This window comes from Astatotilapia calliptera, chromosome 17 (genome assembly GCF_964374335.1).
Source record: "Astatotilapia calliptera chromosome 17, fAstCal68.1, whole genome shotgun sequence".
Classification (NCBI taxonomy): domain Eukaryota; kingdom Metazoa; phylum Chordata; class Actinopteri; order Cichliformes; family Cichlidae; genus Astatotilapia; species Astatotilapia calliptera.
Window position 1 is genome coordinate 38,225,547 of NC_137438.1, and position 24,243 is coordinate 38,249,789.

Consider the following 24,243-nt stretch of genomic DNA (forward strand, 5'->3'; position numbering starts at 1 on the left):
ATGACTGGTAGCATTAGTGGTTTTTAGCCAGCACCCTGTGTTAGGTTCCCATTGACTTAAGGAAAAACTGCCTTAGTGTGTTCAGTCAAGTCAAGTGACAGAGAGCTATACCTCATGAAAAATGTAAAAGTTGTAAAGAAAAGCATCAGTCCTGTAGTTGTCTTGAAGTAGGAAATGTTCCCCATATATACACATAAAACGATTGTGGCCTGATTGAGAGTTTTTGCTCTGGAGTGCGTCCTCCTAACAGGAAAGCACAGACTTTCTCTAAGGTGCATTTCCCTCTGATGACAGGGAGCCAGCGCGGCACAATGCACCATTGTGTACGAGCGCTGTGCTGATCCTCGGTATGTACTGTTTGACATTTGTGGCATTCCCGCCGAGTTCTACCCCGATTATGCTTATCAATGAGAGACAGACTGATGGTGGAAGATAAGGCCCTCACCAGCTTTTGAAACAGCCGCAGGACCGTTTCGAGAACAAGTGTTCCCCACAATTCAGACATCCCTTTGGAGCCTATTAGAAGGTCAGAGATTCTGTATGATAAATGGATCTGGAGACCAAACGGCAGCATATTGTCCTGAGTTTTGAATACTTTCCTGCTCCAAGAATGCTGATGAAAACATCCTGTTGGCGCCGTTGTGCGGTACATTTTATGATGGGCTTACGTAACTGCCAGGCTCGATGTGTATTCACAGCCACTATAAAGTGTCCTGTTTTAAACATGTTTATCTGTGCTTTGATGATTACCTGCCTTGTGCTATGACTCTTTCTGTCCTATAGAATTTGCACCTTTTCTCACTGGAGCAGTGAAAACGCAAACACAGCACAAGCTCATAGCGTTGGCTGTGTTTTTTGGGGGTTACTCATGAAACCGAAGCAGAGCAAATATTACTTTGGAGATGTTAGTCTGTCTGTGTGACAAATTAGTAATCACCCTTCATCTGGATCTATTTTCTGTCACCCGTTTCAAGGGGAAATATTTTACCGTTGGAGCAACCAAATGTTCCCGTGTTCCCCAGCTAGCTGTTGACCTGTGTTTAAAGGGTTGTGTGATGGATCTTACTCAGATCAGAGCTGTAACCATTTAACGAAATATTCAATTCAGATGTGGGTGAGTATTCAGATGCTGAAACTCATCCACAAAGCTGGGGGAAACTGCAGAGTCTGGCAGTTTTTCTCTGTGGGTTCGTCACTGGGAGTGGCTGCATTCACGAGCAAGGAGTCATGAGATGGAGATGTTGACTTAAAATAATGTGAGTAGCAGCTCCCAAACATTTTCTATGACTTATAATCAGCACATACTTTAGCTCATATTTGCACACAGCTCCTGTTGTGCAGTGACACCTCCCTGTTCTGGGGGCTTTTGTGAAGTGACTGTAAGAGTGACCTGTTGATACTGGACAAGTCACCAGTCTATACCAGGCGAACACACAGAAAGTGAGAAGACCTCAAACTCTCACATCCACAGCTAGAGCCAGATGAGAGTCAACAGTTAACCGTATCATTCTGTGGGAGGAGCACCTGCACAGACAGGTAGCAATAACATGCACGCGCCACACAGAACCACCCACTCGGTCCCTGTCTGGCTTACTTTACAAATCCTGTCTTATCTGTGGCCTTATGAATCCACACGGATCCTTTCTGTCCTCACCTCCTAATCTATATCTGTGCTCTTCCCCCATCTGAGCCTCTTATTAGCCTTTTATTGCACTGTAACCTATTCAAAGGCCACATTAGAATATCGCCTGTGAAGCAGTGAGTCTCAGGGCCCGAGGTATTCGCATCGTAAAACATAAACGTGCTGCTTCAGGGTTAATCCGTGGCTCGCAGGAAGCAGTACTTTAACAGGATGAGTCCAGGTGAAGACACACAAAAGCAAAGTTAATGGGTGACAAACTTCAGTGATGCTCTGCTGCTCCTGCCGTCATTAACTCTAGCCCAGTGAAATCCCACTGTGCTGAACGACCGCTGCGTCTGCCCGTTCTGTTATAATCAAGTAGTGTAATCAAGTAGGTTGTTTGAGGCTAATAAGGTGTTCTTTGATTAAACTGCTCGTGCACAGTTGTAACCAGGATGGAGTTTGCTTGGAACAGCACGTCCCGTGTTTAGGAAGCAGTCGAGTCTGGTCGGGTTCTGGGCTTCAATAAACAGCTCCATCCAGTATAAATAGCAGAGCCTTTGGTCTGTTGCCACTGCGGCCGAGCGCAGCAGCAGCAGGGAGGAACAGCTGTAGTCGCTCTGTCGCCGAGGACAGATCACTCCTCAGCCATCCTGCCAGTCTTCTCTGTGCAGTCTAACATGAGCAGCGCTTGAGGACCACAGAGTCTGCTGGAGGGCCTTGCTGTAATTTCAGCCCTCTACCTACTGCACGCACCTGTGTCTGTAACTGCAGGTAATCCAGTGGCTTGCTGTGTACCTTTGTGTTCTGTTTTAATACGTTTAAGTATATGTCACAAGGGGAATGTGTCAAAAGGCGTCTCCCTTAGCAACAAAGAATTTTCCCACTCTGTAGTTTCCATCAGCTTTATATTGCCTCAATGTCTTTCATTGTTTTGGTTTTATATCCCACAACTTTGTTTGGGTTTAGTCTCACCGCTCTCATCAGCTTGGTTTCCACCTGCAGCGGGCTGATGCTTCCTGTCGGAGCATGTCAGATTTGGTACTAACCACGGAAACATGAGTGCGAGGATTTTACCAGTCTCAGTGTGTCGAATCTTTGTTTCAAAGCCACTGGAATCTCACAAGTATATACAATGTGTCATTTTACATTAGTGTCATTATGCACCAAGTTCTGGAAATGGGTCGGTGAGTCTCTCATGACCAATTTACTAAATATGGACACTTTGTGTGCAAGCCAGACGTCACTGTATGATTGAGATCAATTTTAGAGCCTGATCAAATTGGCTGTTTGCCTGTATGTCTGTATCGGCTTTTATAACGGCTGATAAATTAATGAATATTGGAAAAAGTAAAGAACAGGCGGGAGAAACACCCTTATGAATGTCGTTATGAATGTCGATGTTGCACAATTTGTCCACTAGAGGGCACCCTGCAGCATCCCGTATGGTTAGAACACTAAAACCTGATGTTCTGAGCAGAGTGCGGCACAGCGTAAACTATTCATCCGTAACTCGTTGTCATAATAAAACAAGATCTTCATTGCCAAAGTAAGGACTCAGAAATTCACATAACAAATGTTTATTTCCCATGTCCCAAAAAAAATATCCCCTAACATGTCAGGTTTTCAAATGAGCAAAAATATTGGTCTTATAGTGGCCAGGCTCTAATAATTTTTACATCAATGTAGCAATTGGCAGGAACATTTGTTTAGAACTTTAAAGTTTCCAGGTAAATAAATAAATAAAAGTCAAACTGAATTCTCCTTGTTACTATGAAATGTGGGCTAGTTTAAAAGAGGCTTTCAGGTGGGTGATGGGGCACTTGGCTCTGATCCCAGAAAAGTGTCTAAAAAGGAAGGATTAGGCTGGGTTAATTGGATAGATGGTTCAAAAAGATTAGGTGCTGCAAGGAGCATTACTTTACCCCATCAGCTCGATGCACTGAACAACAGAGGGCCTGACTGTAAACACAGCGTCCAGATATAGTGTGTTAATAATGTGCCAACAGAGCTGTCAGCCTGCAAGGAGACACTATGCTGGAGATGTTTGCCCTCAGTGCTGTTAGGTTAGGTGTTAAACAGGAAGTTGATTGTTACATGGAGGAGTGGGTGGATGGTTACGATCTGCCAAAAGAGTCACATATACGTGTATATGTGTAGATGTATAGATAAAGAGAAGTACTGGACAAACTAAACTGGATCCTATAACGACACTAGATGAATATTTATCAAATACCATGATTACTTTTTTGTCCAACAGTTTTTGATACAGTTTACTTTTGGTGAAAAGGAAATCACTAAAGTCTGTAGATGTCTGGCACGTCTGGGTGCAAAAGCTTGCAAAGATTTCATGTTGATCAGTCAGACCAGGTATGCTGCTTCCTGCTTTTTCTGAACACTCAAGCCACACTATGTAGGCATTAAGGACATGTATAACACAACCACAGGCTAGAAGGAGCCCGGGATTGAACCACCAACCTTGCTTTACTTCTACCTATTGAGTCAAAGCTGCCTGGAATTCTTCGCTACTCTAACCCTCAACAGCCTAACTGTATGCTTAACCTTGACAACAGGCCCAGTCTGATGGTTCCTTTTCCATATCCGTCCTGCTGCAGGTCCTTCAAGCCAGACTTTGTTCTGATTCGCCAGCACGCCTACAGCATGATTCCCGGTGAGGACTTCAGGAATCTTGTCATCGGCCTCCATTTTGGCGGCGTCCCGAGCGTCAACTCCATCTTCTCCATATACAACTTCTGCAGCAAACCCTGGGTGGTAAGCGCTCCGTAACGGCTCTCTTTGCTATACTTTCACCCACACAAAGGTGTCGCAAAGTCCCTCCCTCGGCAGCTGCCTCCGACTGATTTATTTGTGCTAATAAATGGAGCTGCAACACCTGTGATTTGAGCTGGCCAGCAGAGCGGGCGGCCTCGGCCACCACGTGTTTTTAGTCACTTTGTGCTGAGAAAAGCTACAAAACTGCAGTGAAAAGTATGTAGATGCTTGGCTTTGAAAGAGGTCTTAAATTTAGGTTTAAAGCAGGAAATATGCAGCACAGTTTTGTTAAAGGTGCCATTCTTCACTATATATTTACAGTTCTGTTACTCATTCTACAAAGCACAAGTTAAAAAATGAGGTGGTTGATCACCAGTAAGGCACCTATCATGCTGTATATGTTAACCAACTGCTGAATGCGACACGTTTAAAACAATGAACCGAAGCAGGTCTGAAGACAAATCTATTGGAAAGGAAATTCCAGCACCTCAAGAATAAATAACTCCAAGAAAGTATTACCTCGGGGTGTAAGCAAATGGATTATTGATTTTAGAAGAACAGGTGTTCAAACCCTCACACTAACAGGTGGGTCTAACTGTACCAGGCCACATTTTATAAACAAAAAAAAACCAAACAAACCTGGAGTTTCAGACGATCCATATCCTCTGCTCCTAAAAGTCGTTAACACGCATGAATCTTATAGAAGTTTCTGTTTGTCCTCCTTGAATAATGACGTCTTCCTGTCTTGTTTATTTCTGCTTGCAGTTTTCTCAAATGATTAAGCTGTACCGCTCCCTCGGCCCTGAGAAATTCCCCCTGAATGAACAAACTTTTTATCCCAACCACACACAGATGGTGAGTGCCCCGCAGATATTATTCTTTATTTCAACGGGGGGGGGGGGGTCCACTCTCACGGATGTGCACAAAAATCACCCAAGACCTCCTGTGGAGCATTTTTCAGTAAGTCTTTATTATAAAAATATAAAACACAGAAATTAAGTCAAACATTTCTACAACCCCAACAAGGAAATATCCCCAACCCACATAATTCATAAATCAGTGTTTACACACAGACTGTACACAGCTTCCTTGATTGGATTTTTTTTCCTTTTGACTGATTTCTGTGTTAAGCAGATAGTATATTTACATAAACATGAACCACAGAAATAATGACACAGAAATGCCACAGCTGGAGGAAGAGCTCATTATGTATGGAGGTGAAGAACGATAAACTAAATACTGCTGAAAGATTCAGTCATAAAAAAAAAAAAAGAAAAAAAAAAAAGTGAGCTCCCGGCTAACCTTCGCTCAAAATGCTGTTTAAAAAAAACCAAAAAAAAAACAGAGAACCGAAAACCCCCCCCAAAAACAACAAATAAGAGAAAATATAGAATTTCGTAGAAATTAAAGGGATTTAAAAAAAAAAAAAAAAAAAAAAAAAAAGTGACACAGATAACCAGAAATGGACCATAAATGAAACACAACCTAGTTAGCCTAGCTTCACATAGTCTGGAAATAGCACAGCTAGCATAACCATCTCAACATATGAAACATACACAGTAGTGTTTGAACGAATTTTAAACCACCGTAGTTTGTCCTTCCTCTCTACTATGCTATGCGAGGCAGTTTACAGTATCCTGCTTTAAGCTGCCATAAACTAGGCTAAATCACTGCCAAAAATAGATGCATAATTAGCACAAACATGTCAGAGTGATATCAGTATTCTTTTAGCAAACCAACAGTTTCTGTGCTTGGCGCTCTCTTAGCATAAATTACGAATGGGCTCTTCCTCTTTGTGAGGCCAGTCTGTGTCCGTTATTGGAATGGAATGAAGGGAAGTAAAAATAAGAGAAAACCCCAGACGGGAACAGGCGAACAAGAATGAATTTAGTGACAATATATTGTTACTTTCATTTATATATAATGTTCATCTCAAATAGTTAAATAAAAAAGATTGAATATACACTTACAAAATATGTCCTTCTCTGAAACCTCTGTTATAGTTTTAATTTTATCGGATTGGTAACGAGTACCAGCTTGGGGGGGGTGGGGGGGATTATAATGAAGCCAAAAAAACCAAACTACCATAATAGTACCATAATGTTGAATTTGCTGATGCTGGTGCTTCATTTAATACACTGCAGTGAGTTCACGATATTATTTGGCCTGTTTTTCTTTTATGCACATATACCACATAGTATAACCCAATAAACATATAAATAAATGTAATAGAGGTTTCAGATGAGTTGATTTCTGTAGCTTATTTTATATACAGCAACAAATAAAATATCACCATCTCTGCAAGAAATCGGGCGCTTCCCCGCGCTGGCACTGTGTTACTTTTGTGAAGCAGTGCGCAACAGTCGCGTTAAAAACAGGAAGCAGACTTACTACCATTATAAAGACGTGTGTGACAGTTCAAACTGAACATAACCGATACTTCACTGTGAAATATTGTCCATTTCACAAAGGGGTTTGAAGCCAAAATAGACGTGTATCGTTAACATATATAATATGTTGGCGCTGTTTCGGCCATGTTCGGTATATTGATAGCAACAAGCTAGCTTTACTCAGCAAATTTACAAAGGATCATCTTCGTAGTATACTTCGTCTGACACCTCCTGGCTTTTGCTTTAGAGACTTCTCCTCGTTCAAATGATCCTGACACTAGCTACTAGCTAAACTGCAGGTTGCTAATTGAAGCCAATGATACTGATGCTGTAAATAATACTTATGATTAAATCTTTTCAGAAGCTCTCAGTAGGTTGAGCGAGGTCTTACACTTTTTATTGGCCCTTTCTGTCTTTGTCACCGATGTCAACTTGGTGCAAAGGACGGAGTTTGTAGTACAAGGAAAAAGGAGCCACAGGACAAGCTGTACAAATAAAGGGAGGGTGGGGGGTATTATTTTCTATCAGAAGTGCTACAAACAGGCACTGTAATAGATTTGCTCTTTTTTTTCCTTTAAAAAGGGGGACATCACCCAGGCAGGTGAGCTCGAACAGTCCTGTAATACTCTAAACGTGACCAGGGATGGGACGGAGTTTGGGAGGCGGCAGCGAGTTTCAGTCAGAGGGCGTTTGTGTTCAGGGGTCAGTGGCATTGATGGTGGTTTTATCACGGGTGGTCATGCCTCGGTACCAGCTGCAGTAGCCCTCCTTCTGCTGGATGCAGGCGTAGTGCCGGGACTGGTAGCCGGGATAACCGAAGTGGGACAGCATGTCCGTCCATAAGCACTCGTTCTTGGAGGTCACGAAGCAGGGCAGGTAGTGGCAGGGCTTAATCTACAGAGAAAGGAGAAAAACCCGAGATGAAGCCTGACAAGCACTATCCCATGATTTGGCATGTTGCTAGAACATACATGATACTGAGTTATAACAGCTTTTTATTAGTGCTGTCAGCGTTAACCTCGTTAAAATGACGTTAACGCCATAACCACATTAACGCGGCAAATCTCCGTTAGCAAGTTAACGCGGATGGCCCCGTGCGTGGGGCTGCACGGCGTCAATGCGTTCGCGCGGTTAGCACGTTAATAAGTTAACGCCGTCATTTTAACGCTGACAGCACTACTTTTTATATTATAACTAAATATCATACCATAGCGCTAATTAGCTTAGCACTTATTAGCTTTGAAAGAAGAGGTTAAAAATGGCGGAAAATGGTTACACTAGTTGAGCTTGGATCTGGCTTCCTAGGTAGCATAGCAAAAAGACAAATAAGCAGATTTTGGCAGTATGAAAGATGTTCCCTGAATACTTAAACAATTTACCGACTGCGTTTTCTCAAATCCTAAAGTACTTTGAATTTACAGTATTTAGGTTTATTTATGGTTCATTATGAATTAGCTTAATGAGTGCTAAGAAAAATAGCTTGGATCTTCAAAAACACTTGACATGAAATACATGCTTTGTGAAACAAGCAAAACATGCATCTTTGCTCTACTGCCTTTCAGCGTTTGCTTTCAGGGATTTACTGCAGAAGATTTATTGATCTGATGGGACTGGGGGAAAAAATGGCAGCTCTCTAAATAACTAAGCTCAAACCCAGTAAGTCTACACTGGCACGTGCTGCTTTGTGCGACGGAACGTTGACATCTTCCTGAAGCAGCGAGAGTTTTTTGTAGTTTGTCAAGGATTCAGTTCGATGTTAGCCTTTCGTGCGTCACCACTCCAGGTGCTCACACAAAAAGCAGCTTCACAGATGAATATACAGCCTGAAGTGACAGGAAGATTCACATAACTAACCGAGTCGTCACACTTATCTGGATATGAATTCAGCAGCAAATTCAATTAGTACATTAAAGGCCACGTTTGCCATTTTTGGCTGCTTTTGTTACTCAGGCCAAGAAAGTTCATCCTCCGTGGCTCAGAGATGTCTGACATAACTTCTCAGTTCGAGTGCTTCTAACGATCTGTAGAGAGTAATAAAACTGCCACGACATGCTTCTTCGCGCTCCAGTGCCGTAAGTCCTCATTTGTGAAGGAATGCGAAGGACAGAGGAGCTGGTTTTTTAAAACCGTGCAGTGATTTCTGTGTCTGCTTTGCGCTTAAGGGCCGTCACCATGACGCCTCAGCTGATTGATTGCCTCCTTCGATTGCCTCTGGGCTGCTGCCACGTACAATCTGAGCACAGTTTACTTGCTTTGGCCCGTATTGGGAACAAACAGGTCTCCCTGCTAATACACTTATACTGATAGGGGCCCGGCGCGTTAGCAGATGTCCGCGGCGCCGCTGTACAGTAGGATGTTTATGAGGCGTTTCGGCAGCTGCGCAGCAGCAAGCTACATGTGTGAGTCACATGAAATGGGAGGCTTGAGCTGATTCCAGACCTGTTACTTAATTCCCTGTGACAGTAGTAAAACTTGTTTTTTTCTCCATTTCTATCCCAGCTAAACATCCGTGATGAATAATAGTGGGAATTAGACACTTAAAAAGGAGCTCATATTTCAGTCTTGATAAAAAATAATCCGTTCAATGGCTTGCAGTAGAATTAATGATTGATTTGATTCTTCACACAGAGCCACCATAACTAAGTATACACATCCTTCCTCCTGTACTGTTTAAATCCTGTTATATTAATCAACTTTATAAGTGGTCATCCAGCAGGATAACATTTGGTTGCCTTTGCAAAAATGAGCAGCAGTAAGCTCCTCTTGAGCCTCGTCTTTCCTCATCTATCATATCCTTGTTGGGACAAAGGTTGCCTGTTGACACTCACCCTGCAGTTGCAGCCCAGCTGGTAGCGATGGTTGATGCCTTTCTTCTGCGACAGCGAGAGGCGCTCCCACCGCTCGTTCAGGTTGCACAGCCCCGTGTAAACCTTGCCGTCGTAGACTCGTCCTGTGGAAGCACAGGATATTTGGATGTCACTCTTAGATTGTGTTCTCACCTCTGTCTTTAAAACGGACTCTGGAGTCATGCAAACAGATGTGAGGATTTGGCGTTTTTCTTTGCCAGACACACACATGACAAACTGAATCTTCGACTTTGGACGAACCAACAGAACGACATTATCGACCTAATTCACAGAAATTTTAATATTTTCCAAGGCCTTAAGGAGCGTATTTACTTTGCTCTCTCTGGCGCCCAATAAAAGCATCTGTACTTGATTAATGTGTAAAGACCCACACATTAATCCCGACTCAGGTCACGATGCATGCATGCCACTTATTTTGTAATCGTTTCAATATAACACAGGATACTGTAGTCCCATCACTCAACCAGTCCAACTTATTTGCCCATGGTAAGACAATATCATACAGTAAGCCCATATTAAACCAGCACCTCTATTTCTGGATATCCAAATGTCAGCAGACATCTATTTTTAGTGCTGGACCATTTGCACCTTACGGACTCCCGAGACAGGTGCACAATGGCACACTGCATGTGCTCGGGAACGTTTCGATGTCATCAGTGTTGTCACCTCATGGGAATGTGACAGCTCACAAATATGTGCATCTTCGACCCCCAGTGCACCTCCCAATCGGCCTGCATCGTTGCACTGGGATTACTGGAGTCGCTTGCGGGTTTATTACATGATGCAGAGTGTGCGACACGCACCTAAAATACTAATCGGGGTCAGCGCCCTTATGCTTGATCAAAAGAGATTTTTGCAGCTCACGCTGGAGGCCTCGATGTGTTTAAATTGTTCTTAATACAATCCTAATTATATGGAGTTCTTTCTATAGATGCCCTGGCAGGAGCGAAAGACACTGATGTCCCCTCGCACCCGGACTGGGTAAACATAGCAGTCACTGCCCAGCAACGCCAGCTCGTTGGCTTGCACTGTGCGGTGCAGTTAGAGTATTTACAGGTCGGGACTTAGCGACAGTTATATACACCAAGCACAGCAGGGTCCAAAGTAAACTGCACCTCTGTTAGAAATAGCAACTCATAAAGTGCTTCTGCTGGAAAATGCCAGTCGCTTCCTGCTGGCTGCTAATTACGAGTTGTGTGTGTGAGAGGAAAAAACAAAACAAAACTGCAGTTTCTAGACGGCGAAGCTAAGGGAAATGAGTTTTAAGAGGGCCATTCCTTTGCCACCTTGCACGGTGGCAAACAGTAGGTTGTAATTAGTGGGAAACTTTGTGTGACAGGACAAACCAAGAAATCCTTGGGGAGGAGAAGTGTGTGTATCTTGCAGTGATGCTGGCTGGAAGGCCTCTGAATGTTTTCAGCACTCATTTGGTGATAAAATGGATTCAGTTTGGATTTAATCATGCCACAAGCTCAAAAAAGGATATATTGAGAAAGAGTGTTGCTAACAGTTACACGTCCTCTGAGACTGTCACATACAAGCAGTCGCTAAGTTTATGTTATTACGAAACAGACCGCGAGTGGTCAGTTATAACTTTCTCTGATGCTATCACAAATGATTACCTGAAGCCATTTATCAGAAATGCCAAAGGCAGTAAAATCAAATAAAAACAGTTATTTTGGACAATCAAAGACCTTCACAATGAGGATATTTTGTAAAAGCAACTTTCAGCTCTTATCCCACCTCCATACCCTTTAAAAGGCCTGTTTGATGTTTGATGGCTGAGAGTTAAGTCAGAATTAGGTGCCAGTTACACTCGGGGTAAAGCTTTGGCACTTAGCTGTGAACATTCAACTCGGGGGAGGAGTCTTTGGAATGCACCAATTAATCTCCTCATGAAGACTCTGAGCCCCTCCCCCTACACACAGAGTGGAGCAGCCACTCCAGAATGCTTTTTAACCGAAAACTAATTTTAACCAAAACTTAATCATTGCTTGTTCCACTTACATTAAACTCGGCACTAAAAATGACTCTGAGGAGCAGACAGCCATCGAGCAAAGCTGGATAGCTTAGCTTAGAGTTTCCTTCATATAATTTGATTACGGTGACATTTTCTCCCTTAGCACAGATTTCTGTAAACGTTGCATAGCCTCGCTTTGAGAGGGTTTCTCACACTTAACGTTGATTATTTCAACAGTCTGAGTAAAAATCAGTCAGAGCAACGCTCAAAACCACGGCTCACCTGTGATCAGGTACTGGTATTTGTTGATGTCAAACTTCACACCGCACAAACTCTCCGAGGCGTCTGTGTAAATGTGCTGCACATGCTGGACTTTTTCAAATCCTTTGTACATCTGTAAGACATGAGAATCAAACATGGAATTACACCCCCATGCTCTTTAAAAATAGGAAAGTGTAATGTTTCTGCACCATGGCACTCCATCTCTTCCTCAACCTCCACATATAAATAATGACGAATGGAAACAGCACACTGGCTTTATCAGATGACATTTCTTAAGGAGCGCCTCAGGGGAGAAGGAGTATTTGGCTCTGCCCTCAACCTAATCATAGATAACATAGCTACGTTGTGTAATATGCTTTCACTTTGATGGCGTTTTGGCAAGGTCACTGCTAAAATCCAGTCCTTCCATTCAGCTCAGTCATGTAGAGCCCGAAGTGAATGTTTGCTCTGAGAACTTTCTGGATTTTTCTTCCCCTGGCAGTGTAATCTATTTGTCTGGGAACAACAGGAAATCCCTGTTTAGATGCGGCGTTCTGAGAAAAGCAGAACAAACTGTTACTTAAGCCAGAAACTGTGGCACTTTGGGAAAGCCAAAGGCACAAGTCTCATAGGATCTGTTGAAATTTGAAAGGAATTGTGTAAGTTATTAGAGCAAAGCACTGTTTTCAGTACAAACCAGCAGACTGAAATACAAATAAATAAACCAAGAGGCTCAAAGGCCACGTCTAATTGCTGAGGATAATCCCAGAGTGGCACCTGCTATGCTTCGCCATCAACAGGCCACTTGATGTTTTTGTTACAACCTGGGATTTTACTGATGCATCGCATGACTCTACTGAAATATTTACACTCAGAGTGAGGAGTTTGGTTGAGCTCTAATGCCCGAAAGCCTGCTAATCCTCCAGCCTGGCTTCTATCTGAGCAGCAGGCCGATGTCAGCATCTGTCAGAAATATGCAGCGTTATGTAAGAATATAGAGGAAGTAAAGAATGAGCTTTCAGGGCAAGTATCCTGAAATGCTTTTCAGCTATTACACGGCAGCTGAGGGGGCGGAGAGACAGCATTGTAAGTAAAATGTAACAAGCCACGATATGTAGTCAGTTATACTTAAAAATGAGAGCAAAGATTGGTCTTCAGTTGAAAAGATGCAGAAATTTTACAATTTATTTGCTTCAGATTAAAAAAAACAAAAACCTTAAATAAGTGACAACACTGGGGGAAAAGCCAATCTTTACTAATAATAATCAGCATATTTCTTTCCTGTAGTGTGACAAAAGAAAACTAAATAGGCAAGCCTCATATATACATGTATGTGTGGATATTTTCAGGCTATACAGGTAACGTCCCATGTCAGCAGATGTCATGGTTTCATGGAGCTCAGGATTAACTTGTCATCACTAGCTAGTACATATCATTAGCTAATAATAGCAAAATTCTTTTTCTCTGTTCATGAGAGCTAAAGAAAAATGTATATAAATCTTATATAGAGACCATTTTAGAATATTTAGATAGTTTGTGATTGGCTTAGTTTAGCAGAAGAACTGGAAACAACCAGCCATTTCTGTAAATGTCCAGTCAGTTGCTAATATGACTTTGAGTTAAATATGGCGCTGTAGTATAGTTAGCTATACTATAGCGGGAAAAAAACAAAACTTCGATATTGTTAAACTACTCTGTTATTTGTATAACATGTTATTTGATCCTGTTTTTGAAATGTAAACAAAAGCAAGATTAGATGTTTCGTTCCTTTTGGTCGTTTGCTAGGTGTCCTGGAAATCTCTTCTTGGTCATGTTATTGCACAAACACAGGGATTAAACTGAAACTTGCCATAAAAGGATTTTGCTTTCTGTAGCTTTGTATTTAACTCAGGCAAACAGCATCGGATTAAGCAGATGTTTGTTCTCACCTTCATTTGCTTGACAGTGTAGCGCATGGTTCCAAACGGTCCATCTCTCAGGAGCTTCTTGCCCACCACTTTAGCTCGAATCACTGTGAAGAGAGCACACAGGTGCATTCCTTTTAGCGTACAACTTTCCAAGCAAATAAACACATTGCTTCTGTTAAATGCCGTTTCAGGACCAGGTTGGCACCACAGTTAACCATTTATGCATGACTTCCATTTGCTGAGAAAGCCAATAGAGAAAAATCACTAAAGGAAAGAATGAGTTTGATACAGAAATGGAAGGAAAAGAGTCTGAACTAGAAAGACATGGATGTCTGCAAATAACTACTCTAGGGTGGGATTGGAAAAAAAACATTCATGTTCACTGTTATTAACTTTTGACAATCTGAATACTAAATCTTCACATAATTAGGAAAAAGAGTGACTTTAAACAAAAACAGGGTCCCATCTTTGGGAGTACAGCTTGACAACAATCTTATCAGAGTGCAGGACCCTCATGTAAATGTTGGTGAGGTGAAAATGCTTAGCAGCAAGTTTGATTTGTTTGCTTTCACTTGTGTTGGCGTAAGGGGGCTTATTATGAAAGGCCAAGAACTGGGAGTGTACAAAACGAGTGATCATTTGAGCTGCTGCTTCAGCGCCTGCCTCGAGCTGCGGGCCCTGCATGAGCTTTCAGTCCCGCTCTGAAGTTCACCTGCTGCCCAAAGCCCAACAGCCACAGACACAACTAACACTGACTATGTTTGTTATCTTCTCCCTGTGGAATTTCCTTCCCAGATTCTTTGGGGTTTCACATTCCCCAGAAAGGGGGGAGAAAGAAATGAGGCATGTGGCATCTTCTGTTGGATTTCTGTTTGTCTAGCTGTCCTGCTAAAAGGCAAAAGGAAATTGGGCATAAAACTACAAGTCAAATAGGAAGCTATTACAGCATGGCCACCCAAAAGTGGTGACCACAGATTTATTTTAGTTATACGGTCCCCTATTTGAACCGAGACTTTATTTATGCAACACACCAAATCCTATTTTGAAGCAGTAAATTGAGCAATGCAGCCATCCAGGAGCCTCAAACAGATTTTGTGTTACTTTTCATTCATTTCAGTCTTCTTTAGTAGAAAGCGGTGGCATTTTGTTAACTGTCACTGTTAATGTCACCAAATAAAAGATTAAATCACATTAAATTGTAAATTAATAAAAGTAACAAAAAAACAAAAAACATGGGTCACTCCTTCCAGATTCCAGCCCCTGCCTGCCCTCTACTTTCTGAACTTTTGCAATAACTTGGTGCACAGCATTTGATCCATTAACCTGTCAGCTCGCTCTATATGAACTCAGGAGCGCTGCTATGTGATCAACCTCTGCTAAATGCATCTAAATGCTGTCTGACAGACGTCTGCAGCTGCAATTACAACAGCACAGGAGCACAATTACACAGGAATGTGCAGATATAACTGGATACTTTTGCCTCATTTCAGTACACTGCCGCCATTATTTTCAAATGCCACCCGAAAACGCAGTTTCATTCTCTGCCCCGGCCTCAAAACCAACCCTCAGGACTAACAAATGTTTGTGTTTGACGAGTCACAGGTCAGCTGATTTAGCTGAAGTACATCCAGATAGGACCCCTTCGTTTTTCTTTAGACGAAGGCCACTAATTGGCCTGTGATAATAAGTATGACGCACCAAAGACAGGATTTCCTCGAATTGACCTCCTCTGCATTCAGCAGTTATATTTGCAAATGACCGCAGAGTTGCCAGCTCACATATTTAAACCCATTTCTCACATTACCCTGGTTCATCTGGAAACTACAGGTATACTAAGTAGGTACTTTCTAAACTTCTTTTAGTGTTTTTGATTGACTCAAAGTTAGCAAACTACGCTAGCTAACCTAGCCTGGCTTCCAGGTCTAAAAAAGGAAGTCAACAGCACTTCCAGCCTTAAATGTGTATTCTTTTTAATGGCCAGCAGGAGGCGATCATCTGATTGCAAAATATAATTTGTATAAAAACATTTAGTTTATCAAAGCTAATATTTTAGTAAAACACTTTTCTTATTAGTTTATGGGGATCATCACCAGGTTCAATAAAACCTGAAGTTAGATTCAAATAAAGAACATAATTTACAAAATTACAGCCATCGTTTCTACGGTTAATGAGTGGAAGCTAGGTAACCTAGCTAAGAGTGATAATGATTGAAAAAAAAAAAAAAAGTTTGGCTTTAACAACTTTTGAACTAAACCAAGTAAAATAACACGTGTAATAGTTTTGTTACAAAAATGTATTTTAATATCAGTCATGTATTACCTGGCTGAAGGTTCACTCCATCTTGTGAGGTAAATATATTAACTATTACACCATAGCCATGTCTGTCATGTTAAGTTTAGGTTAGCGAAACCTAACCCGGGCTTATGCAGTGTTCTTGCTATTGGAACTGTCAGTGACGAGTGAGGAGGAGGAGTCTTTCCCTGTGGTTGTCACTGCAACTGCAAGTGTAACTAAAATATGTATGAAGAAAATTTTGATCTGGAAGCACCCTCATGAGAAGAAATTAATCTCTTTGCGCAACAAAAGCAGTAGGCTAGGCCCAGAAAGGAAAGAAAGTTGACCTCAAGTAGTTCACCAACCTATTGTTATTCAAAACAGGCTATAACCCCCCACCCTCTTCCGCCACTACCTCCCCTCAGAACACTTTCCTTGTGACGCACAGGGATTCATCTTCTGCTGAAGACCTGACACACATTTTCAACAGTGGGAGTCTTTTTGTCATAAGAGAGGTAAACAGGAAATAACCTGAAAAAAAAAGAAGAAAAAAAAATCCCCCTCCACTCTCTTGCCTGAAGCAGGCGATTACACAAGCATGGATGCAAATGCTAAGTCTTAAGGTGAGCGTGTAATTTAGTTAAACATTTAGCCAGCCTACGTACAATGTGGCAAACTGCAAGCATGGCAAGAATAAGGCTAGTCGTTTGAGTGTGTCTGTGGATGTGTGAGGGAGAGGAGGAAAGCAAGGCACGGGGCGCGTGACGCCGATTTTGGTATGCAGAAAGTTGTCCAAGCTTGAGGAGGCGAGTAGGAGGAAGAGGAATTCTCAGGACGACACACTACCACGCTCAAAAATAAACACTGAAACCGAATCCCCAATGCAGAGCTTTATGTCAGGTGAAAAACACTGGCGCAGAGAGCATGCAGCGCTCGCTCACATGCCAAATGGAGGGAAGCTTATGAAGCACAGGGATTTTTCTTTCCTATCACTCTGATACCATGATGGTCGATTTCTGCCAAATCAAATATAAGAACCTAACAGTCTTTAAATTTGGCTTAAATGTGCTCAAACGTAGCAGACTTCTTAAAAAGTACCCAACTGTAATGTCAGTCACCAAGCTTCTAGCTAATATTTAAGCTAAGTGAATACCAACACACAGCTGGTAATGCCAGACAAAGCAAAGTGCAGTGCATGAAAACGAAAATCCATTTAACTGCCTGTGAATTCAACTTCTTATTCACCAAATTAGAAAGTTGATTTCCCTTCATTAGAGGCTCCTGCGGGATCGAGCGACAGGAACCTTGAACCAACTACTCGTTTTAATGTTGCCGTCACGCTAGCAGACCTCAAAAATGCTAGTTGCCAGAGTTAAAATTGGTACCCTTTTGCACACTTTGGCCAAAGTATCTAAAACACAGCATCGTGCTCTACAATGAAACCTTGTATCTAAATTAGGGAGTATGCTGAGAAAGCTCTGGGAAAGGCAGTCACAACCCAACACTGGGTGCTATCTGTGCATCGTACTACCTTTGCACCTGCTTTGCATTTTCCTCTTCTTGCTTTTTATCTTTGCCACACTTGCTGTTACTCACTCAAATCACCAGCTGCCTTTCACCTTTTTACCTGTTAGACTGCAAGTGTTGCGTAAATCTTGGTAACACTGACAGTTAGAGGTCAGTACAGATCAAACAGTACTTGTTACTATTCTTTCAAGTTCGCTAACCTTTAATAAACATACTGAAGCTGAATAAATGACAGTTTTTTGGTTTATTCTTCATTGTGTTTTCATGTATGAGTGTTGTACCATTGTGCGTCGCCCCTGTATTGGCCTCTTGTTTTGGAACAGTTAACCTCTGGGTGGCTGTGTGGTCATTAGAAGGGAAGGGCGGGCTGGACATTCGATACGCCTGGCTCAGGGGACGAACATCCCAAGCTTGTATGGAATCCAGACTCTTTGACATCTCCTCGAATTTTAACTCACTTGAGGAAAAGTATAAAAATCTGATCCAAGCTTACATAATTCAACGGTGGGGGGAGAGAGCAGATGCTGCTAAAGGGAGTAGCTATTTACCTGAATGCTACATAACTCATTAATAGGAGGATGAGGTCACAAAGCTCAATGCCATGCATCGCTCTAAACCCACTATGCTTTGCTTGTTTCACTAAGCTCCTCTATGGATAGCAAACATCCACAGTGGGGCAGGATCCTTTCTTTCAATGGCCTGATCCCCAATCCCAAACCGAGCATAAACGCATATCACGCTAATCCTCAGCTTCTAACTCGGTTTACAGCGCAAGCATGTAAAAGTTTGCTCCTGTCACCTCCAAGCATTTTGGGAATGAGCGGCATTACGAAGCAATATTGAATTTCATGGTCAAAGCTTACTCCCAGACCTCTAATCTTGCTTCGGGAGGGCTTTGGAAAAACAAGTGCTGCACATTTCCTCCTTGTGAATGGGCTGCTTTAACCCAGCTGCCTAGTAGAGGCCAACAAGGTCTTTGCATAAGGCAGCAGCCAGGTCATTGCCCAGTGCTCAGGTATGTAGCAGGGGAAAAAAAGAAAACAACAAAAAACAACCAGCTACAACTCTGCCAACTCTAACAGTAGGCAGTACATTTTGGGCCTTTCTATCACATGACCACAGAATAAAGTCCAACACAGACAGGAAACTGCAGCACATGCATGCTTTTGTATGTCACAGTTTTAGATTTGTCAAGTAAAAAGGAGACATTCTGCAATAACCTAATTTTCAACCCCTTTAACCTAATTGTGATTCATCCAGTGGAGTGCCTGCGGGTGATTGTGGGTCAGGGCCAAGAAACCAAGAGGGAAAATGCTTTGAACTCCACTGATGGTCTTAAATTTGGAAGATACAGGCTTTGATGTTGACGTTGAGAATTACAGCCCTTCTCTCCTGTCAAATGAGCATTTCAACCCTATGCCGTGTTGTTTTCCACGTCTCCGAGTCCAGCGAAGAAAGCAGGAAAGCAGGTTTCAGTTTGAGTTGACAGAAAGAAAAAAAAAAAAAGACATTCAGCCTAAAACAACAACAATAAAAAGATCTCTACACCAGTTATACAGTTAAATTGTCCATGATTTGGTAATTGCACATGCTGGGAGGCTACACTTGACCCAGAATATCCTGTGAGCATGTGACCTTTTAGTGTTTCTGAAGCGCTTCTCATCGAGGGACTGGAGGTGCGCAAGCAAACCGCAAGCATTCAAAGCACAACCCAAGCTAAGCCCAGGGCCTTGGAAATGGGATTTGTGGGGCTCACAACTGATCGCTGGCCCCCATTGAAGTCAGTCCCAGATTCTACACTGCAAGTCTCATGGGGTGCCAACACCACAAGCTATCCAAAAGATCTGAAGGACTGTGAAAGGCATCGCTTGAGCGTTTGTCAAACGGGGTCACTTGGCTGAAGACACACCCACAGGCTCTGTGATCAGTCCCCACCAAAGAGAAAACGGCCATTTTGGGGCTGTAATGTCACAGTTTCTGTTATCTCCCCTTATAAACAGTGGGATCCTCTAAAGTATGACAGGCTAAACCTGCACCACCTCCTCCTCCTCTAAGATGCTGCAGAGGATTCACCAAACCATCATTGTGAGTTGCTGCCCACGTCAGAGCTAAATGAAGTGACTTCCACCTACAGAGGCACGCTGGTTCTGTCCTCGGAATCTGAGCAAAGAGAAGCCTCCTTTTCACAGGCAAGTCTGGCAAAGCCTTAGGAAAAGCAAAGTCTTGTGGAGCGATTATGACACTCTGAGACTGGAAAAAGGAAACTGCAAATGAAATGGCATTTTTAAAGTTACACCGTGTCCTCGATGTGACGTTTTTCTTGCTGCCAAGGGGTAATAAAAATATGTGAACTGAACAGGATGTCAATCGACGAGAGAAAAGCAGGTTTATGAGAGCTGCTGGATTCTGGAAATATGAGCTTTATTATTGTTTATTGATGGTGATCCATATGCTAAATCGTTAAGGTTAACAGAGCATTTCAATGGGAAAATCTACTTTCAGAGTTAGCTGACACCACTAGCTTTGTGCCGGTATGAATACCATGCTGTACATTGAAGATAACCAACGCTAAAGCTTCAAGCTTAGCAATTTAGGCGTTGCTACCTTGATGTTTTGAAACGTGATGTAATGCCTCCAGGCTCATCCTAAACCAAATCCTCCTCTGAGACTAATGGGGACCTCAGACCCCCCAGTACACCTCTACAGAGTTGGATGCTTTATAAGAGTCAGAGGAGTCACCGCCTGCTGGCTGCTGAAGAGAATGCAAGTTCAAGGCACTTAAGCCTTTAAAGTATGAACTAGAGATGGCACGATACCACTTTTTTATGTCCGATACCGATATCATAAATTTGGATATCTGCCGATACCGATATGAATCCGATATAGTGTTTTTTAATCAACAAAACTGTTTTTTAAATATCTTGCTGCATTTTGTATAAGTTCATACTCAAGTTTAAAACAACAACTACACTAAAGCTATTCTGTTATACCTGTATGCAAAAAAAAATATTTCATAGTTCAGCAATACTGATCAATCTAATAAACTTAAACCTACACCATCCTCCCTATTCTGGTATTTTAAAGAGTACTTGGTGTAAATATTAAGCAACCTAACTAATAGGGTTCCAACTCCCAGCAACAAAAATAAATAAATAAAAAATAGGGAACCACCCCTCACGCTCCACCTCATGATGCTTAATCGACGTAATCAACCTTAATTTGATGCAGTGTGAAAAAAAAATGCACAGAAATCAATTATTTTTCAAGAAATATTAAATAGATTCAACATCTTTCTTCAACAAAATTGCAGACTGCACAGATGGTACCTTCCCAAAGGAAAAAGTACTATAGCTTACTAGGATATATATATTAGACTTAATAGTTACTATATACAGTAATTGACTTCTATTCATTTTACATCAAATTAAAACTTTGGGTGTCAGATAATTATTTATTAAAAGCTAGACATTTTAAATGAGAATAAGAAAGAAAAGTATGTCTTTGTGCCCCCTTTTCCCTGTTAATGCCCTATCGGCCCCCCTGGCTAAACTTTGCTAGATCCGCCCCTGCACAGTTACCAGCGTCAGCTACGTAGAAAAAGATCCTCGAGTAGAAAGTAATATTAAATACATTCTAACAACAGCTGATCAAGCTTAAACGTGCTGCTGTTGTTCAGCCGCTGGTTTCCTCTTTCTGGTGCAAAGTGGACCAAAAACAAACCAGAGACACGGACTCGCGACAGAAAAGCCGATCAGCTGATCGTTAAGCAGTTTCACCATTGAAGTAGCAGCAGGAGAGGCAGTCGCTTGTTAAGCTTAAAGCAGGAATGCTTTACAAACATTCAGAGATGGACTTACACACTTGCTTTACTTCTCTCGGGATAACTTTGTCGGAGATGAAATGCCGGGTTGCTAGCGAAGCTCCAAATGCTATCCAGACCACCGACAGGTCCTGCATGCCACAGCCGCTCTATCACGTGATGCATACTGCTCCGACGTGCTAACGTTCTGAGGTGAGTTACGGCGTGTTGCAAGTTTTGTGAGGTGCTTTCGTGATATTTAATGGATCGGATTACATTTTTTTATTTTTCTCCGATATCCGATCCAGTAATTTAGGTCAGTATCGGACCGATACCGATACGTAATATCGGATCGGTCCATCTCTAGTATGAACCATCAAATAATTGCCAAAAAATAAAATCTAACAAAATTACAAATACACCTGTATATTAATTTGGATATATGAGTTTTAGTTTGTGTCATATTTGTTACATACAGCTTTGTTATACTATTTATTGCTTAAATATATATTGTGAATTTAATTGTTTCAGGTTGGGGTGTGTGTTCAAAAATGAAATCACACTGATGATGTAGAAGTCTCAAAAAGTCATGTATCAAATATGGTACACTTTGCATTGCAGGTGTATTATTGAATTCTGACCAATAAGCTGTGTCCATCTTTTATCTACAGTTTATGTTCACTACCTTCAAGTTAGTTCGCTTAGCTTAACTTAGCATAAAGACAATGAAAAAAGGAGGAGCCAGCCAGCCTGCTTATGTCCAAAGACTCAGCTATAATTATAAAGTTGAATAAATAATGTCTTCTTTGCTTAATTCATACAAAAGCTTTGGCTGCAGACATCTAAATGTAGTCAAAAGGGCACTTTTAGGAAGTCTGCTTCACCTTTAAGAATAATGGGTATCATTTGTGCAGTAAATTATGATTTGGTGTGTGTATTTAACATGAAGAAGTCTCCAGTTTCATTAAGATTTTAAGGCATCAGTAACTAATGTTCTCTATAATCGTTTTCAGCCTCTACTGGTTACTAGTAGCAAGTACAAGATCATTAACAATGATGTCAGAGTGTGTTCATGTGAATTAGCTGACAGTAGGTGTTAGGGCAAACACGTGGGTTTACACACATGGTAGCTGTGTGTGTGTGTGTGTGTGTGTGTGTGTGTGTTCTGAACTGAGAGATTATTGTTTGAGCTCGGGCTAAGGATTTTAGAGTGCCTCATGACGGTTCACACATTTTCAGGTCAAATGAGATTAAAACAAAATATCGGCTCCAGTCAGAAACCCAAATGCGAGTCTGCGCTCCTCGTCTGCAATAAAAACCGCCTTTCTGTCCCATCTGAAACACTTCAGTCCTCTCTCCCCCTACAGCAGAGATCAAATGATCCTCGGGTCTTTACTGGTGTTATCCAACCACAGAGGTCAGGTTGGACCGGCGTTCCAGGCTAAGCCAGATCCTAAATTCATATTATTCTGGGCAGTCAGAGAAAGCACACCCAGGCCAGTAAAACAAGCCATGTACACCTCGACCCTCCACTGCTGCTTTATCAACCCGAGGCCGGGGGTACTGAGCCACTCAACACAGAAATACCAGAGCGTGCAGATAAATAAACAGTATTTGAAACATGTAAACTCACTGTGGGTCTTGTTTTCAACTGGTTCCAATTCACACCAATCAAAGCACATTCCCCCTCACCCACCCATCCTCCCACCAGAGCACAGCTTTGGGAAGAATGTGCAGACATTTGTGTCCCGAGCAAAAGCGGAATATTTGAAGTAAATTAAAAGTCAAACAGTTTTCTGACACACAGACACGCACAGAGCAACAACATTCAATCATCTGTGTGGGGAAGCCTGCTAAGGATCATCAAGGCAGATGCTGGAGGAGAACTCTGCACTCGCTCCGATTTAAACAGGTGGGACCACGAGGTGAATTGAATCAGGTGATTCTTATACTCAGGTCCTCAAGCGTCTTCATCAGTTTGGGACATTTTAAGCTCTCTCACTTTAATCAGCATCCTGCACTGACCAAAAACTACCAGAGTTTATTAAAAATGTCCAATTCACAGTGAGAGATCCGCATGCGAAAACCCAGAAAGGACTGGAAGGAACCAGTTTTTTCACGCTCCTGTGACAAGCAAAGCTTTTATTTTAACATCTGACCTCCGTGCAGTGGTTAGAATAAAGTCACACTAATTTTCATGAGTATGAGAGGGGGAAAAAAAATCGGGGTTACCAACCTATGTCGGAGTTGCAGAAGGCGTCTTGGGGGTGCGTGAGAGCGCACGAGCAGCCCTCCGTCAGCTGGTTAACATGCAGGGTGCTGAAGATAAACAGCAGGCTGACCAGGTACACTGAGTGCATTTCTCCAAACTTTCTCACTCCCTCTCTGGAATAAAACTGTCCGACTAAGTCCGCTGAATCACCACCACACGCTGGCTGCTGCTTCAGTAAGTAGTCAGTAGATGTAGCAGGTTCTGCGAGTACCGTCCACGTCTGTAGTGCTGCTCGTCTGTCACAGCTCGCTTCTCTCTGCTCGAGCGTTTCTCCCTGATCCCGCGGAGGAGCACACGCGCACATATAAGCGCGCGACGAAAGGTTCACGCCCCTCCCTCTTCAGAGCTCGCAACCAGTGCGGCCAATCACACGCTATTAGGAATAGCAGACACGATGACATACTGGAACATTTCCCCCTCTTCATCTTATTTTCCCATACAGACCTAAATATAATAAAAACAACAACAACAACAATAATAATACAGAAACATAAAGTAGAGAATGAGATGTTAGCTAAAAAAATATGCGTGCAACTGTTTGATGTTGATCACAGAAGGGAAAGTGGGGTGAGATAAGTGAAGCTCAACTAGTA

General features: G+C 42.2%; 2 protein-coding genes across 3 annotated transcripts in view; one reads left to right on the forward strand and one right to left on the reverse strand.

Annotated features, from left to right (window-relative positions):
* Positions 1–24,243, forward strand: part of syn3 (synapsin III) — a 137,509-nt gene that overhangs the window by 53,706 nt on the left and 59,560 nt on the right. For both annotated transcript variants that reach the window (XM_026147442.2, XM_026147441.2), the window contains exons 5-6: positions 4,237–4,393; positions 5,159–5,248. In XM_026147442.2, coding sequence (XP_026003227.2) covers positions 4,237–4,393; positions 5,159–5,248 — 247 coding nt within the window. The remainder of the gene's footprint in view (positions 1–4,236; positions 4,394–5,158; positions 5,249–24,243) is intronic.
* LOC113009241 (metalloproteinase inhibitor 3) lies at positions 5,340–24,076 on the reverse strand. The gene is made up of 5 exons (XM_026147443.2): positions 23,615–24,076; positions 13,800–13,882; positions 11,893–12,004; positions 9,612–9,733; positions 5,340–7,677 (listed from the first exon to the last, which is right to left on the reverse strand). Exons 1-5 carry the CDS (start codon positions 23,952–23,954, stop codon positions 7,480–7,482), a joined length of 855 nt encoding a protein of 284 aa, XP_026003228.1. The 5' UTR covers positions 23,955–24,076; the 3' UTR covers positions 5,340–7,479.